The sequence below is a fragment of the Arvicanthis niloticus genome, chromosome 16, assembly GCF_011762505.2.
Source record: "Arvicanthis niloticus isolate mArvNil1 chromosome 16, mArvNil1.pat.X, whole genome shotgun sequence".
Lineage (NCBI taxonomy): Eukaryota > Metazoa > Chordata > Mammalia > Rodentia > Muridae > Arvicanthis > Arvicanthis niloticus.
Window position 1 is genome coordinate 62,579,420 of NC_047673.1, and position 16,046 is coordinate 62,595,465.

General features: G+C 48.5%; 1 protein-coding gene across 2 annotated transcripts; it reads right to left on the bottom strand.

Moving 5' to 3' along the window:
- Positions 1–3,164: 3,164 nt before the first annotated feature.
- Casq1 (calsequestrin 1) lies at positions 3,165–12,946 on the bottom strand. 2 transcript variants are annotated; one of them, XM_034520855.2, is made up of 11 exons: positions 12,483–12,946; positions 10,990–11,074; positions 9,824–9,924; positions 9,101–9,212; positions 8,717–8,790; positions 8,261–8,391; positions 7,020–7,065; positions 6,552–6,606; positions 6,241–6,341; positions 5,198–5,272; positions 3,165–3,805 (listed from the first exon to the last, which is right to left on the bottom strand). In XM_034520855.2, exons 1-11 carry the CDS (start codon positions 12,759–12,761, stop codon positions 3,632–3,634), a joined length of 1,233 nt encoding a protein of 410 aa, XP_034376746.1. In that variant the 5' UTR covers positions 12,762–12,946; the 3' UTR covers positions 3,165–3,631. The 2 variants fall into 2 exon arrangements, with proteins under 2 accessions (XP_034376746.1, XP_076770615.1); XM_076914500.1 differs by lacking the exon at positions 12,483–12,946 and adding an exon at positions 12,322–12,413.
- Positions 12,947–16,046: the final 3,100 nt, after the last annotated feature.

Sequence of the window (16,046 nt, forward strand, 5' to 3'; positions counted from 1 at the left end):
ATGTCAGAGCCGGGGAGGGGCGGGGGGCGGGGAGGAAAGAGGGAGGGGAGGCAGGAGGGGGACAGGGACTGGGGGCTGGGGTTCTGGAAGGCTCCTAGGATGGGGACGGGACTGGGATGGAGTATGGACTCTGCCTTTTCTCCTTAAACCGTGGGGAGATCCTCATTTTTTCCTAGTGGGTCACTTTCCTGCCCTCTGACTTTTGGATATCACGATGGCTAGGACCCCTGAAAGGCAGATCAGTTTGGATTGGGGGATTTGGAAGGCCTGTGGCCTCTGGGTACTCTTAGCTACTTTGCCTTGGTATTGAGAAAAACCCCCTTCCTAGCCTTATAGATCAGAGAATTAGTAGGAAACGATCGAGTTTATCCACGCTAGGAATAGAAATGGGACAGGGGCAGGCAGCAACAGGGGAATCTTTTACTTGGCCAGGAGCCATGATCTCTTCTGTATAATAACAGCTGGACCCCTATGCTCCTCCTGCCTTTCCCAAATATACCGCCCCCGACACACCCACACCCACCACACACACACACACACACACACACACACACACACACACACACTATGATGTAATTTTATTTTCTGGGGAAAAAAAGCCATGAGCTCAGCATGCAAATATAGACAACAAAGCCACACTTAGCTGTCCCCTAGCTCTGTCCTTCTGCCTAGTCCCAGTGTGATAATTCTCACTTCCCCTACACCTCAGGGATTTTCCTCCCCCAGATTCTCAGCCAGGCCGAAAAGGGGGGGTGGGGGGAGAATTGGAGAAGCATCAGATTCTCACCCACTTCCAAAATAAGGGTTTCAGCTCAACTCTGGAAGTGTCTGACCCTGAGAACATCTTCAGTGTTTGCACACCACCAGGAACACCCCATCTTGCCCTCAGTTCCAGCTGATCAGAGTCCCCTCTAGAAGCCTCAGATGAGCCCTTCGTCTCTTGGGGCTCCACTTCTGGGAGAGGCAGGTCCTGGCCCTGCGCCTTAGATTTTGTATGTCCTCCTTCTCTTTGCTCGTCTCCCCCCGCATGGCTGCCCATTGCCCCTTTGAAGGTGACTAACATACCCTCAGAATTTGCTTTTGCTTCTGATTCGCTCTGTGCTGTAGGGTCAGAATCTATCTTGTTGACCCATCTTTGAGACCCAAAGTGACTACACACTTGTGAACAGACATGTAGCATTTAAATGAAACAAATCAGGCAGAGCAAGACACAGAGAAAGTGGACTTTATACTTAACTCTGTTTCCTTAGACAAATTAAGCCCATAAAGTTGAGGATACCAGTGTTTACCTCATAGGGTTCTTCTGAGAATCAGAAATAAAGATATTAGGAACTGGTACCAGATAGGTGCAAGCAAAAAACAAAAAACAAACGAAAGGTCAAAGCCTCTTAGTCTAGTATCTTCTGATCTATATGAAGCAAACTGCTTATTTTTATGATATAACCTAATATCCTATTACCTATTAGTTATCCATGACATGTGACTAGGTTGATTAAATATCTGATTTCTGTTTTATATACTTTTGCCGTTTTCTCTAATAATACTCCCTGGATTTGACTGTGGAGAGTGGAAACTAATTTCAGGGCTCATTTTTCTATGCTTCGACATCCAATAACTTTACACTGCCTTAACAAAACTGTCATACATAATATGGTGGTAGTATACGTAATACCTGTCATCTTAAGATCTAGAATGTTGAGGCAGGAGGATTCCCATTTTGGGCTACATAGTGATACCCTATCTAGAAACAACAAAATATGTCTCCTTATTTAGAAACTTGTTCGGGAGTTTGGTCCTTTCATGCTCTCAACTTGTATGTGCTTACTCCCACTTGAGCCTGGCCTGGGGAGTCCTTTTCACAGAAGCCCAACGGGTCTGAGTCTAGGGGATGCTCTTTGTTCAAGGCAGTGCCTCCTTGTTACCCTGACTACCACACAGGCCAGGTCTTCCCAAACGTACTCTGATCAAAACAGTTTCTGATGAGGAGCGGGGCTCCTTGCCTCTGCCTTTACATCACCTCTCCTCCCTAAGTCTATCCTGGCTTTTGCTACCAGGTGAAATAGGATTCGGTTCAGACATCTCTACAAAACAACCCCATTATGCTTGTCCAACCTCATGGCCACACTTGAATTTCTCTTTACTTTTCAGACCTCTGGTGTGACAAATACACCCTGCATAAACAAAATCTTTTGAGGTTTCCTTGCTTGCTTGCTTTCTTGCTTGCTTGCTTGCTTGCTTTGACTGGAATGTCCCTGTCCTAATTTCTTTGCCTCCAGTCAAAGCCCATTCTTCAGTTGAAGGCCTGGAGAAGATTTGTTTCCATTGTGGAAGTCACCAAGCCCATATTTTTGTTGTTGTTTGTTGGTTGGTTTTTTACTGTTTATTTTCTGAGACAGGATTCCTTTGTGTGGCCCTGGTATCCTGGAATTCAATCTGTAGACCAGGCCGGCCTCCAATTCAGAGATGTGCCTGCCTCTGCCTCCTGAGTGCTGGGATTAAAGGCATGCTCCACCGCATCCCGAGCCCATCCCCCTCTCTTCTACCTTGTCTTTTCATCCTGTATTAAACAAATATAGGACAGTTCTTTATGTACCAGGCTACATGAAAATATAGCGAAAGCCTGCCCTCAGGACTCAGTTCAGCAGCTGTGTAACGAAGAACTTTAATGGGTACATTAAGCACAAGAATGGGCTACTCAGAAAGGGCAGTGGGACCACTGAAGGAGACAGCAGGACCATCAAAGTCTAGGGAGGCCTCACTAAGAAAGGACAGTGGACTCAGTCCTGATGTTCGAATAGAGAGCGACTGGGGAGGCACTGTTGAGTGGCGCATAATCAATTACATACTGCTGCTGTTCTTCAGTTGTTTAGGGTGCTTGTCTTGACTTTTCAGGCAGACTAGTCAGCTCAAGAGCAAGGACAAGCCTGGCACCCTCTGTTCTTCCAGAGCCCAACAACAGCACTGGACAAACACCATATGCTCAGAAAAGGCTTGTTGACTGGAGGCAGATAAACATCCAGGTTTCTCTCTGATAACTGCCTGAAGAGAGAGCCCCAACCCTGCTGATCAGCCCCCTAACTCATTCTGAACAAGGCACCCACAGTTAAATGTCTTCAGTGGTCACCTCCCTCCTAGGTGAGACTTTATCAACAACAGACGCTTGCTCATTCTGCCCCAGATTTCTTTATTAAGGCCTTGCATTTGACCCAAATACATTAATAGGAGATGGCTAAGAGAGAGCCCCTAACACACTACCTCCCTTCCTCCTGGCCAGGGTCAGGACAGTTAGAAAGGTTTAAGATTTGAGTGATGGGAGACTGTATTGATAGAAGAGATAGAGAAGACTTGGCAAATCTTTAAGTATGGGGAGTGGTAGAAGAGAAACAGTAGATACGAATAAGGTATGGGATAAGAAGCAAGTCAGATGAAAGAACTGGGCTGGGATCTGAGAAAAAGCAGCTCCTTTTCTCATCAGCAAGGGAGACCAGGATCTCAAGCACCCTGTATGTAGACCACAGTTGGCTCTATAGTAGAGAATGACCTAGTGTCCCGAGGAGCTTGGGGAAGTGCACGGATGGTAGGAAGGTACAGGTAAAGAGCAAGTGGGGCTGGTACATAGTTGCCACAGCAACTAATCATCATCATCGTCGTCGTCGTCGTCGTCATCGTCGTCATCGTCGTCATCGTCATCGTCGTCATCCTCTGTGTTGATTTCACCCTCCAGCACATCCTCCAGCCAGTCCTCCAGCTCCTCGGCGGAAGGCAGGTCCTCCTCGTTGTCCATCTCCATCCATATGCTGTCCGCCTAGGCAACGGCACAGGTAGGGGATAGAAGGCAAACTTAACACAGAGCTGGACCTGCCCTTCACTTACTGTACATCCCCCTCCTGGCATCCCTCAGTGGCGAGAACTATCCTGGTGAAGACCAGAGTTAGAATAGTGATAGATGTGAGTGGGAAGAAAAGGCGTTGGCCAGAGGCCTCGCTCCTGTCCATCTTCTTCACTGTTGCCGTACTGAGCTCCTGGAACCATACCTCTCTACCATATCTGTGACGTCAAAGCAGTGGTGGCTCCTCATGGCCAACACAACCAAGCCAGAAACCCTAACATTCACGGAGTTTCATCAAATGATTTTCTAGTACTAGCTTTAGTGATTTCCAAACTCTGAAAGTGTATTTAAAAAAAAAAAAATACTGGTTTGTTCCTAAACCTGATTTTACTTTTTTGCTGTCTTTTTTTTTTTTTTTTTTTTTTTGTGGTTCTTATTTGTTTATTTTATTTTTTAAGGTGCACTCTTGATGGCTCACACCTCACACTCTGGAGACAGAGGTAGAGGTCGGCAGATCTTTGAGTTCAAGGCCAGCATGTACTTTTGCTTTATAGCTTTGGCTATCTGGCCTCTCATACTTGCTATGTAGCTCTAGCTGGCTTTGAACTCACAGGAGGAGTCTAGCCTCTGCTTTTCCAGTGTGTGCGCCACTGTGCCTGGCTTTGCCTTTGACCTCTGAGGATCACCCTCCCCCCTCAGTTTGGAGACTTGTATTTGTCCCTTATTGAAATCCCATACACTCCATGGTCTCTATTGTAATGCTACTTTCTCTTAAACTCTACTCCCAGTCTCTCAAGCTACCTTGCTGCTGATTTATTTCTTATAAATTTTACCAAAGCCTGCCTTATAATTAATGGAATACTTGCCTATTCCATTAGACCACGAATACTATGAAATCAAAAGCTGCACTACTCACTTCAACTCAGCAAATAAGTATCTACTACATGCTCACAGGAGATTTCTGCCTTCAAAATCTACTAGAAGAGATAGGAGGCTCCAAGGCAAGTTCTCAATGCCAGTGAGCTCCCAGGGGGTCCTGGGGGGATACTTCCAAAGAAAACGCAGTGGAGAACAAGGTTAAACTAGAATGAAGAATGGGCAGGTGGATCCAGTGAGTGGATGAGTCAAGTGCTCAGATTATGCATTCCTACCCCACAGGTCCAGCCATTGGACGGAATGTCTCCTGCTTTTGGGTAGTGTTTGTTTCCTTGACACAGTGCCATGTAAGAGAACTAGCTATACTGAGAAGCACTCATGCCCTGCCTGAGGCCACAGCACTCTAACCTCGCCCAGTCCCGTCCAAACTGGTTAGTACTTGGGCTGGAGATGATCTGATACTTAGGTGTAAATGAGGAAAAGGAGACTCACATCTGTAACATTGACAACTCCTATTTGTGGAGCTGACAAGTCGATGTCAAAGGTCTTCTCCCAGTACGGGACCAGCTGCAGAGAGAACCAAACACATGAGCTTAATAGAGGTTAGGAGCACAGGAGTCCGTAAGAGGATGAGAGTCCGCCAGGGATGAACGGGGATAGGAGGAACTGACAATGCATGGAGGGACAGCCCAGCAACCAGGCACCAGGTTGTAGGTAAAGATAATTAGTGAGAGAAACCCCAATGGAAAAGGATGAGGAAGGCAGCCTCTCCCTTCTAAGAAGCACAGAATCCCCTCCTTGTACATTTAAGCAACTCACATCTCTCTGGAGAGTCCTCAGTTCCTGTGTATCTCTCTCTGTCTCTGTCTCTCTCTCTTTCTCTCTCTCTCTCAGATTATCTTATTTTTATTTATGTATGTTTGTATGAATGTTTACCACGTGTGTGCATACCTTCAGAGAGGCTAGAATAGGGTGATGGATACCCTGTAGCTGAACATCCACCAGACACGGGTGCTGAGAACTGAGCTCCAGTCCTCGGGAAGAGCATCAAGTGCTCCTAACCTCTGAGCCATCTCTCCAGCCCAGTTCCTACATCTCCTAACATAAGTACTTATACCTGGCAGCCTCAGCGTTTGCCACATTCCTGTTTGCTCATTCAACAATAAGCCTTCGATGTTGGGCAATCAGCTGAAAACAGAGCCATCTCCTGGAACATGGAATCTGCTGATCCTCTGAATATATGTTTGTGTACAGTGTTGTACTCAACTGCTCGCCTAGGCCTTGCTTTTCAGCTTTGGTACACTGCCTGTCTGCCTCTGCTCTGGGAATCACATATTATATCCCATGCAATTCACTTCGAATCCCCTTCCCCGCTTGCTCAGGGTTCCCACTGTGTCTACACTGCTTATGAGAGTGCAGCAGGCGTAACTTTCTGGATCTCCAGCTAGGAAGTGGGGTAGGAATTCTGAAACAAAGAAGGTGCCCCAGCCCAAGTCCCCACATTAGGGCAACGGTGTTGGAGTGAAGCCTCTTACCAATGGGAAGTCATCAGGGTCAATCCAGATGATACTGAGGTCAGGGTTTTCAGTGTTGTCTTGGGCCACAGCCTTGAGAGTCTCTAAGAACTCATAACCGTCTTGGAGGGAACAGAAGTAAGAACAGTGAGGTGGAACAGACAGGAAAGGGACACAGGAAACAGGAGTCCAGACCTACTTCCCTACCTCCTACACCAACACATTTCAAGCCCTAGGCTGCTCGCAAACTCCCAGGAATGCCTTCCATGTGAGGCCTACGATCCAACAAACACACCAACTTCCCCCAGGCCACTCCAGTGTTCCTTCCTCACCGGGATCAGCTTCCTCTGCAAAGGCCACAATGTGGATTCCATCCAGGTCATCCTCCTGTTGGGGGGGGGGGTGAGGAGGGGAGCAGGGTTAGAGCTGGGGATGGGCAGTGGCAGGGGAGACCTTACTGTCCTGTCCAGCCCCTTGCTGTTGCTTGACTCCGACTCACAGAATGGCAGCCTGTGTTTTCATAGTGGTGACTTTTCTAATGCATCCTTTCAGCTCTAGTAATCCTGTTACCTCAAGAGTTTGAGTCAGCCTTGTCATATTCATTGTCATGCCTGTCACTTAAGACCTGACATGGTCTTCGGTACAGAAATAAAACCAACAAAAAACCAACCCACTTGCCCCTTGGCTGAGACACTGCTTTTTCCTAGCAGAGGGCACAAGGAGGAGCAGGGATAGCTGTTTCTAAAATCCTAGTCTTTACCCACTCTTGCTCCCAAGTGCCTGTCCTGGTAGTCACTCACCCAAGTCTCATACATACTCTCAGGCTTCAGTTTCCTCAGGGTTGATCTAGGAGAGAAAGAGAGGGTCCCTACTCAGTGGGTGAGGACACCTCCCTCCAGAAGATCCCCACAGCTGAAGCCACCTCTGGGTCAGGCCTAGGGCATAAACAGCTTGTAGCCCAGAACAAAAGCCGGTTAGCAAACCTAAGCTCTGGGCATCAGGCCCGGACCATTGCGTGGCTGCGAAACAATGGTTAGTGGGAAGGGGATGGCTGGAAGAGAGACGCTGGGGCAAAGGTAAGAACTGGATATCAGCATAGTCATTTATTTTCTCATTCACTCATTCAGTAAAATTGACAGCTTGGGCTCAAGATAGAATTACATGCCTAATGTATGCCAGGCCCTGGGTTCCCTTCCCAGTACAGGAAGAGATTGGGGGCAGTTGTAGGTTATAAATACTGAGTCAGATACTGGGTAGAGTTAAACCATGCAAATATGATGTGCCCCAATGAAAGAGGCCAAAATCTAGTGGGAGAGAGTAAGTAGTATTTAGACTGATGAGTGGGTATTTCTAGTTGTGGAGTCACATGAAGGAAGAGAATTATGTGTGAGTATAGAGCAGGCTTTCCTCGCATCAGCACTGCAGACAGCGAGGGAGGGGGTGTTGTGCACACTGGAGGATGGTTAATAGTATCTCTGCCCTCTAATTACTGAATACCAGCGGCACTCCTCACAGCCAAAAATGTCCTGGAAGCATTGCCTAGCAGTCACTGGAAGGCAAAACCCTTGCCCCACGGTTCGCTCCCTGTGCCTCTGTTGTTGATAACTGCTAGTGTCAAGAATGACAAAAGATAAGGGACTGAGTTAAGGCTTGAATCCCAGTTCTGATTCTTCCCGCTGAAGCCTCGTTCACTAAGGATGCTAAAGGAATTAGCTTCAGTAATAGAGAGAGGGTACCTCACAATTCCTCGTCAGAACACAGGTACTCACTACTCACTGGTTGACATTCCCTAAGTCATAACCAGCCTCTCAGTCCATGCACATTTACAGAGGACTTTCTCTGTGTAATGCTCATAGCTAAGGGCTGGGGTACGAAATATAACACAGAACTACTAGTGTATTAGTGAGCACCAACGCCTGCAAGCGTATTCGTTTCCAGTGCAATGTAGCTTCTAGGTTGGCTTCTTTCCCAGCCCACCTCACAAACTGATGTGCTAGCCTCAGAGGAACCTGCTCCACTGAGAGGCTCGCCCAACCCCCACCTCCTGTGTTCCTCCACGAAGCTGACAATCTCCTCCTCACTGTTGGGCTTGTCTGGGATGGTCACAGGCTCTTCCATGAAGGCCTCATAGAAGTCAATCTCATTCATCTTCAGAGTCAGCTTCTTTGCCACCTTTGAGGAAGTAGACAAGGATTATGGAGCAGGAGATGCAGGGGCTGAGTGGGAAACAGTGTAAAGGAAGTAGTTGTGGAAAAGGAGTCAGGAAATGTGGCTTTGGGTCACTGGGTTTGTCTTCACTTCCCTGGGCATCTTTAACATGATAAAGGTGGGTTAGACCGTCTAACGTTCATCTTCAATTCTATAGGAGAAGGAACACGAGTTTGGGTGGGGAGTAACAGCATGAAGAATGGGACCAAGATCCCATCAGTGTTGGTAGGGAAAGCTGAGGGAAACTTAAGAGTGCAGGGAGACCCCGTATAGCTGCAGGGAAGAGAACCTTGCTGTCGAAGGTGGCGAAGAAGGGGATGTAGGGATGGAACTCCTCAGCTGCGTCCTCGTAGGCTTTGTAATCTGAGGGGGAGAACGGGACAGTGACATTCAGGGTCTGCCAGAGAATCATTCCCCTCGGCTTCTCTGCAGATCTTCCTCAACATGTGGGTCTCAGACTAAGACCCATGCCCTCTAGTTCTCTGAGAATAAAATACAATGGACTTGTAGAGGAAGCAGTGGAATGCTGGGGGTGTTTGGGAATGCCCCGGAGTGCAGGGAGAACACATGATGGAGCTGACTGGGCCTGGGAGGTCAGAACCAGAGATGCTTAGCCACTGACCAAAGCAGGGAGGCAAGGAGGATAGGTGGGTCAGAAAGAGCTGTTACCCACGCTCTGAGTCTTTGCTCTTGAAGTAGCCAATGAGTTTGATTTCATCTTCGATATTCTCAAATGCCTGCAGCTCTCGTTCACCTTCAATCAACTCTACTGGGTCTTCTAGGACCTGGAAGGAAAAGGACATTGAGGAGACCATTTCCTTGTCACTGATAGGACCCAGAGAGAGATACAGGGAAGACAGGGAACAGGAGCTAGATGTTTGTAGAGGGTGGCTATGTGGCCTGTGTGATGTACACTGTTAATGGTGTATGTGTGTAGTCTGAGTGTTATACAGCGCGTGTGATATGCATGTTCTGTATCTTCTGTTGGCATGGGGTATATGTTGGTGATATACTGTTGCATGTATGGTTTATTTATGGTTCTGATGTGCATCGTATATGTATAATGTAAATTGTATATGTTGCATGTTTTATGTGCTATACGTGTGCTGTATGTCATGCATGTTGCATATGAGTATGTGTTGTATTTATGTTTTATGTCTTGTATATGTGGTACATATGTATGATGTGTATATATACTATGTGTGGTCATATATGTGGTATATGTATGTTTTGTATACATTGTGTCTGATCTATGTGATCTATGTATGTGATATCTGTTACATGTTGCATGTGGTATATGTGCAACTGATACTGTACATGTGTGCCTGGTGTGTGTGTGTGTGTGTGTAGTGTAGGGTAGATTCTTCAAGGCTATGAGGCTCAGGGGAATCCTCACATCAAGCAGAAACTCCACCAGGGTGTCTGCAGAAAACTCGCCATCATACTCGATCACTTCATCCCCTTTGAACACATAAACGCTGTCCTCTTCAGTTAGTCCTGGGAAACGCATGGTAGAGAAGTGAGCAGTGAAGGCAACCTCCCCGTGAACCTGAGGCTAGCCTGGTTACAGCCCACTTGATAATACTCATAGACACATCCTCCACCTCTCCATCCCTTCCCCCCTAACATTCCCAACACCCCCCCCCCATATACCTTCAACAACCCCTTAACCCCTTCATTCCCATTAGTTCAGGAGCTAAGGCAAGGGAGAAGCTGGGGCCTGCCAGGGTGGGAGTAGGTGGGGTTTGAGGGGAGGAAACTAGGAAGATTCACATTCTAGCCAACCCAGCTCCCTTGCTCTGCCTACTCAGTCAGGGACAAATATCCCTGCCAGCTTCTCTGAAGACTCTAGTGGCTGATTCTTTGCTATTGCTGTCCAGATAGATGACTTGTGGCTAACTACCCTTCCCCCCATCCACATCCGGTGTCCAGCCTGTGCTGCCGCCTGGTGGCCGGGTGGTGTAATATCTGGGCTCTGCCAAGAGGAGAAAGGGAGGAAGCAGAGAGGGAAGGGGGAAGGGAGAGGGAGGAGCTGAAAAAGGACTTTGCAGCCGGTCTCCCTGGCTATGCCTGTATTTCTTGGTTTCACCTTTGCTTCTAACACCTGGCTGTGTTATTTTTTTTTTTTTTTTTTTTTTTTTTTTCTATATATTTTTAGGTTAGCATACAAAGAATCTCCATGATTTTTTTTTTTTTTTTTTTTTTTTTTTTTTTTTTTTTTTTTTTGGATTTTACTATGTAGCCCAGGAAGCTTTTGAGTCCACAGTCCTCCTGTCTTGTCCTCTCAAATACAAGTATCACAAGAATGAGCCACCATGTCCCTGCCCCTGCCCAGCCTTAGCCATTTTCTAGCATAAAAAAGGCCATTACCCTCATGCTGGGAGTGGAGCACAGGACTCTTCACAGAACAGCCCCTGATCCCAAATGCCCCTGGCCCACTCTGAACAGAAGTGGTGGAAGGGCTCCTGAGCCCTCAAGTCTCCCTCCCCCCCCCCAAGTCCCCCACCTAGGCCTCTCTGGTCTTTCATAACCTGCTTCTTGCCTCTCCTTGCCCTCCCTTACCTAGTTTCTTGGCCACAGCTGCATCCTTCTCAGAGTCCACCAGGCCGAAGCCAACACCTTTGTCTTCTAGGACTTGGGCTGCTAACTGGAAGAAGGAGTCCAGATTAAAGTAGCCCCTAGAATTTTTTATCAACTCTTCCCCATGTAATACGTTCCCACCATCGGGTTAGCTGGGGTACAAGAAACCCAAGCAACGACCTTGCCCATCTGTTAAGATGCAGACTATCCCCAGGCACCTCATAATCCTAGCCTGTCTTTGGTTCAGCTTTGAAAAAGATCAAGTATATGTATTGTTCATTGCAATGTTCCTGAGGGACGCTGAGGACTCTCACCTTCCGTGAAAGGCTGGGCCCTACCTGCCATCCTGACCAAAGGCCAAACTCAGCAGAGGGGAATGTGGGACCCTGGGATCCTCAAGTAACCCCCAAAGTGAGAGCTGTGGAGAATGGGATGTGGGGTGAGGGGTAGGAAAGACCAGAAGGTCAAGAGGTCACCATCATCCCTGGAGGGACAGCCACTCTTCTTCCAGGCCCCACTTCTTCCTTTCACACAGTACTTCTAGCCAGTCTTTTAGGCTGGTCACTATCCCACAAGCCTCCCCATCCAGCCACCTGCTGATTCTTTCTGCTGTAGGCACACGGTGCAGCTGTACCCCACCCAGCACTGTGGTGATTCTCAGTGGAATGGGGTGTGGGTGGCAGGTGGATAGCAGAAGCCACTGAAGACTGAGCGGGGCACACAGAAATGCAAGCCTGGGCCTGGTGTCTCACTCTGAAATGTTCCTTGCTCTGTACAAGGTGCGGCCTTTCTGTATCACCAAGCCAGGGAAGTGCAAAGAAAGGTAAACATAGCCCAGCTGCCTTAGGGATGTGTGTGTGGCCACACATCCCAACCAGAAGCTGCCTCCCCTCATTTCTTTTTTGTATTAACCGTCTCTGATTTGGGCCTAAGGTCAGACTGAGGGGTGAAGAGTCTCTGCTCTGGCTGAAAAGATGAGGAAGGCATGCTGTAGCCTTCAGAAGAGTTTTCTAGTGAGGACATCAACTGGGCCGGGAGGGCCATGAGACGCCTCTAGAAGACATTTAACTATATAGTCATTAGGTCAGTTGCAGGTAAATAAGAGCAATGGAGTTTACATTTCCGCTGTTTGCATACTGGAGCACAGCCCTAAGTGTGTAGAGGGAGCAGGCTCTACAAGAGGACATTGGTAGTATGAAGCACAGTACAGAGTGTGGTGCAAGCTCCCCACCCCCAACTCCCAGCCAAACCTAGTGCCCCTGCATCCTGCAGCAAGGAAAGGGCAGCCCCCTACAGTGCCTGCCCTAAACTTACCAAGAGAAGAGTAGGGGCTTGGTCCCTGAGTCTTTTTCTTTTTGCTAAGACCATATTCCAGTCATGTTCTTAGTGAAGACAGAGGCCCAGCCCCCACCCTCAGACATGGGGCTCACCCAGGGGACTGAGCATGCTCTTCAGACCTGCTATCCTCTACTCACCTCCAGAATTAGCTCCTCCATCTCAAATTGTCTTTGTGAGGCCTTGTCGTCCTCGGGGGGCTCATGGTAGAGGAGGGCCAGCACCTCATACTTCTTAAACACGTTCTTGTAGTTCTTTGCGTTCACATTGATCACACGGTCCACACCATCGTACTCAGGGAAGTCCAGCCCATCCTCCCCCTGGACCCCTGACTTGGGTGTTCCTAGCACCAGTACAAACAGCAGTGCCAGCCACAGCTTGGACACTGCTCTGGCCCCCATCCTGTCAGTAGCTCTCATGGAGGTAGTACGATCTGGGTCTGCTCTCCTGGTCCAGAGGAGGTTAGTTGAAATAGGGAGGTGCCCCCAGATACAGAATCCTGAGTTAGGGGCTCCAGGGGGGGTGGGGTAGAGAGTGGGCCAGAGCAGTGGACAGAGGACACTGCTGGGTCCTGGAGAAACTGCCGACAGAGCCAAGAGAAAAAGGGTCAGGAGGAGGAATAGGAGCAGGGGCGGGGAGGGAACCGGAGCTGCCCCTTGAAACTGGCACCCCTCTGTCCCCACCTGGTCCTGTCTAAATATGTCTCTGTGGTTGGCAGGAGAGATGGATAACCTTCTGAGGCCAGGACAGCTCCATGAGAGCCTGAATCGCCTCACCTCCTATACCTCTTCCCTAGGCTCCCAGCAGCTGGTTCCTTCCCCCTCCCCCAGTGTCCAGGACTCCTTAGCCCCTGGCCCCATGCAGGTCTAAGAGCTCATCGCCATATTAAGAAAGGGAGAGAGAGAGAGAGAGAGAGAGAGAGAGAGAGAGAGAGAGAGAGAGACCAGATCTAAAAATAAGACCAGATGAGTTAGGGGTAAGTGAGGCTGGGGCTGGAGGAGGGAGGGGAGATGTAGGGGTTTCGGGGTCCCAGGGTAGGACAAGGTCTATCAGAGAGAAGTACAGTTGGAGAGGAGGACATGGTTTGGGCTAAACTAATAATACAAGAAGAGAATGTGGTATTTCTCACTCCTAAAACCTGTCAATAGGTAAAGTCTATTTTTTTTTTTTTTTTTTTTTTTTTTTTTTTTTTATCTTATGGAGAAGAAGTGGGCAATGAAAGCACATTCCAGGCTTCAGGAAAGAAACCCCCTGCCGTTCCCTTTAAAGAACGTGAACCGAGGATGAGATCATTCTCTGAATAAAAGATGGAGCGGAGTCCAAGACCAGAAACCTGGCTTAGCTCCAGTCAGTTTCCTTTGCTTCACTCAACAGTCCCAACTCAGGAATGCAGGGGGAGGACAGGGCTGGCCCGCGCTCCATCCTGTAGTGATGGCCACTTGGGCTTTCTCTGCCTATACTGCCCACTGCTGCTTGTTGCTTTCTCCACTGCGCTGATCCCGTGGACATAGGGGGCTGGGGGGATTCCCCAGGCTGCACGGTTCTATAGAGAACTAACAGCTACTATTCATTCTTGTGTCTGACAAGGCACAGATGATTGGGTATAAGTATGGGAAAAGTTAACATGAGGTAAACAGGAAGAGGTGTGCCCTGTGCCCTTACAGGAGTCTGTGGATTAATTCCATATATCTGAGGTCCAAAACAGAGCTGGAGGCATGAAAGCTGTCATTGTGGGGTCCTAGCTTTGAGGTGAAGGGTTGAATTAAGTTTTGAGTACTTAGCAAGGACTCCTTCATGACCTTCTAGGGCTCATACTATATAGAGATAAACTGAGGCTCAAGGGGGATCATGGGGAGATCACATTAAAGTCAGACTTCCTTATCTGCAGTACAACGTATTTCTCATTCTAGAAGAATGGTGTTTAATTTGCATTTAGGTAGAAGTATAAAGTTATGTTAACAAAATAACTTCTTGCATTCCCATGGGGCAGACCTTGTGACAGGAGTGGGTCCAAGAGGGACAGTGTCATTGTAGCAGGAGAGGCTGGTGGTAGCTCAGGCATGACACTGGAGCAGAGATCTCAGAGTCCTCTCTTCATCTCCCAGGAGAGTGATGGATGTGCCAGGCAGCGAGCTTACAACAGTGGCTGCAGAGGCCGCCCAGGAATGACGGGCAGGCCTGCTTAGTAGGTGACCTAGCCTTGGTGTCTCATTTCTGCAGGGGTCTGGGGAGAGGGAAATATCTGAACAGACATTGGAGCACCAGACCTCTTCCAGCGTGAACTGGACCTTTGGAGTGAGACAGGACTCTGTGGTGACTCTGATCCTTTCAGCCCCTTCTTGTCTGCAACCACCATTCCCCTCTGGTGTCCCATCTCCACCCTCATTCTCTTCAGCTCCCTCACTCTAGGCCTCCTTTCTAATGCTTTGCTTTCTACTTTCTCCTCAGTCCCCTTCCTTCCAGGCTGCCTGAGTGCAGGCCTCTGAATCTAACATGCCTCAGCTCCTCATATCAAATGACCCTGAGTTGGGGCGTCTGTATTTTTAACCCACCAGACACTCAAAGCTCCTCACTGGTGAAACTTGAGGAGCTGGTCCCTCCGCCCCCCCTCCCCACCTTACTCACACCCCTCCCCACCCCTACTTCCATCTTCCAGGGTCTGTTTCAGCCCTGTCAGCAGCCGGGGTGGACCCCACACTGATATAGCTCTGTCCCCAGGAGACCTCGTGCTAGAGGGAGGGAGAGAGCAGAAGGAAACCTCTGAGAAAGGGGCCTGACAGGAGAAAGAGGGGCTGGCTACACACCTTCCAGTGGGAGGGCTCTTGTTTTGTGTTGTCTTCTGCCAACCATAGTCCTCCACTGGTATCCCATTTATTTAGTTAGCCTGTTTGTAACTGTGTTTGATCCAAGTCACCACTGTAAGACTAGTTTGAAGAGTGGTTAAGGATACCTATTCTGGGATGAGCCCCTGGTTTCATTTATGAACTAGCGTGCAGTGGAGGGAACATGCTACCGAGAACTGATGGTGGGTTCAGTCCTTGGACCAATGCCAGAAAGTATGCAGTTGCACACGCAGGGGGTGGAGTGTGGTGGGACTTTGGTAACAGCTGCTGGTTTCCCCCCAGTTTTCCTCAGCATTTCTCTGTATCATTTGGCCCGATGTAGCCAAAGCAGAGAGGCTCACTGTGCAGAAATGAGTTTGAGAGGGGTCAAGACAAGGGAGGAAGAGTCTAGAGAGGAAGGTGGGTAGGGGAGTGGCTTCTTGTGCCTTTTTACTCAGACCAGACCAATAAAGAGCTTGGGTCCCGGGGCTCAGGACATAGCTCAGTAATGCAGTATTTACCTAGCATGCACATAACCTGCTTCAAGGTTGTACCAGAGAGAAAAGAAGAATGGGATAGCTAGGTAAAGATGTCAATGACAGGGTCAAAGGTCAGGAATCACAATCTGCCCCATATACATGAGGAGGAGGGAACCCCCACCCCCACCCCCACCCTGCCATCCCCCAGTCATTGAACCTTGATGGACCTGATGCTATTAGGTCTCCTTTAGAACCAATGCTCTATAGTCTGGTTTAAGAAAATCCAAGTCAAGGTCTAGATTATTAAAGACCTTGCTGGGTCCCTCGCATTACCTGGTTCTAGCTAGACTTTGAGGGCAGCAATTTGTTCCTCACACTGACAGGACATCAGAGACTGATCTTA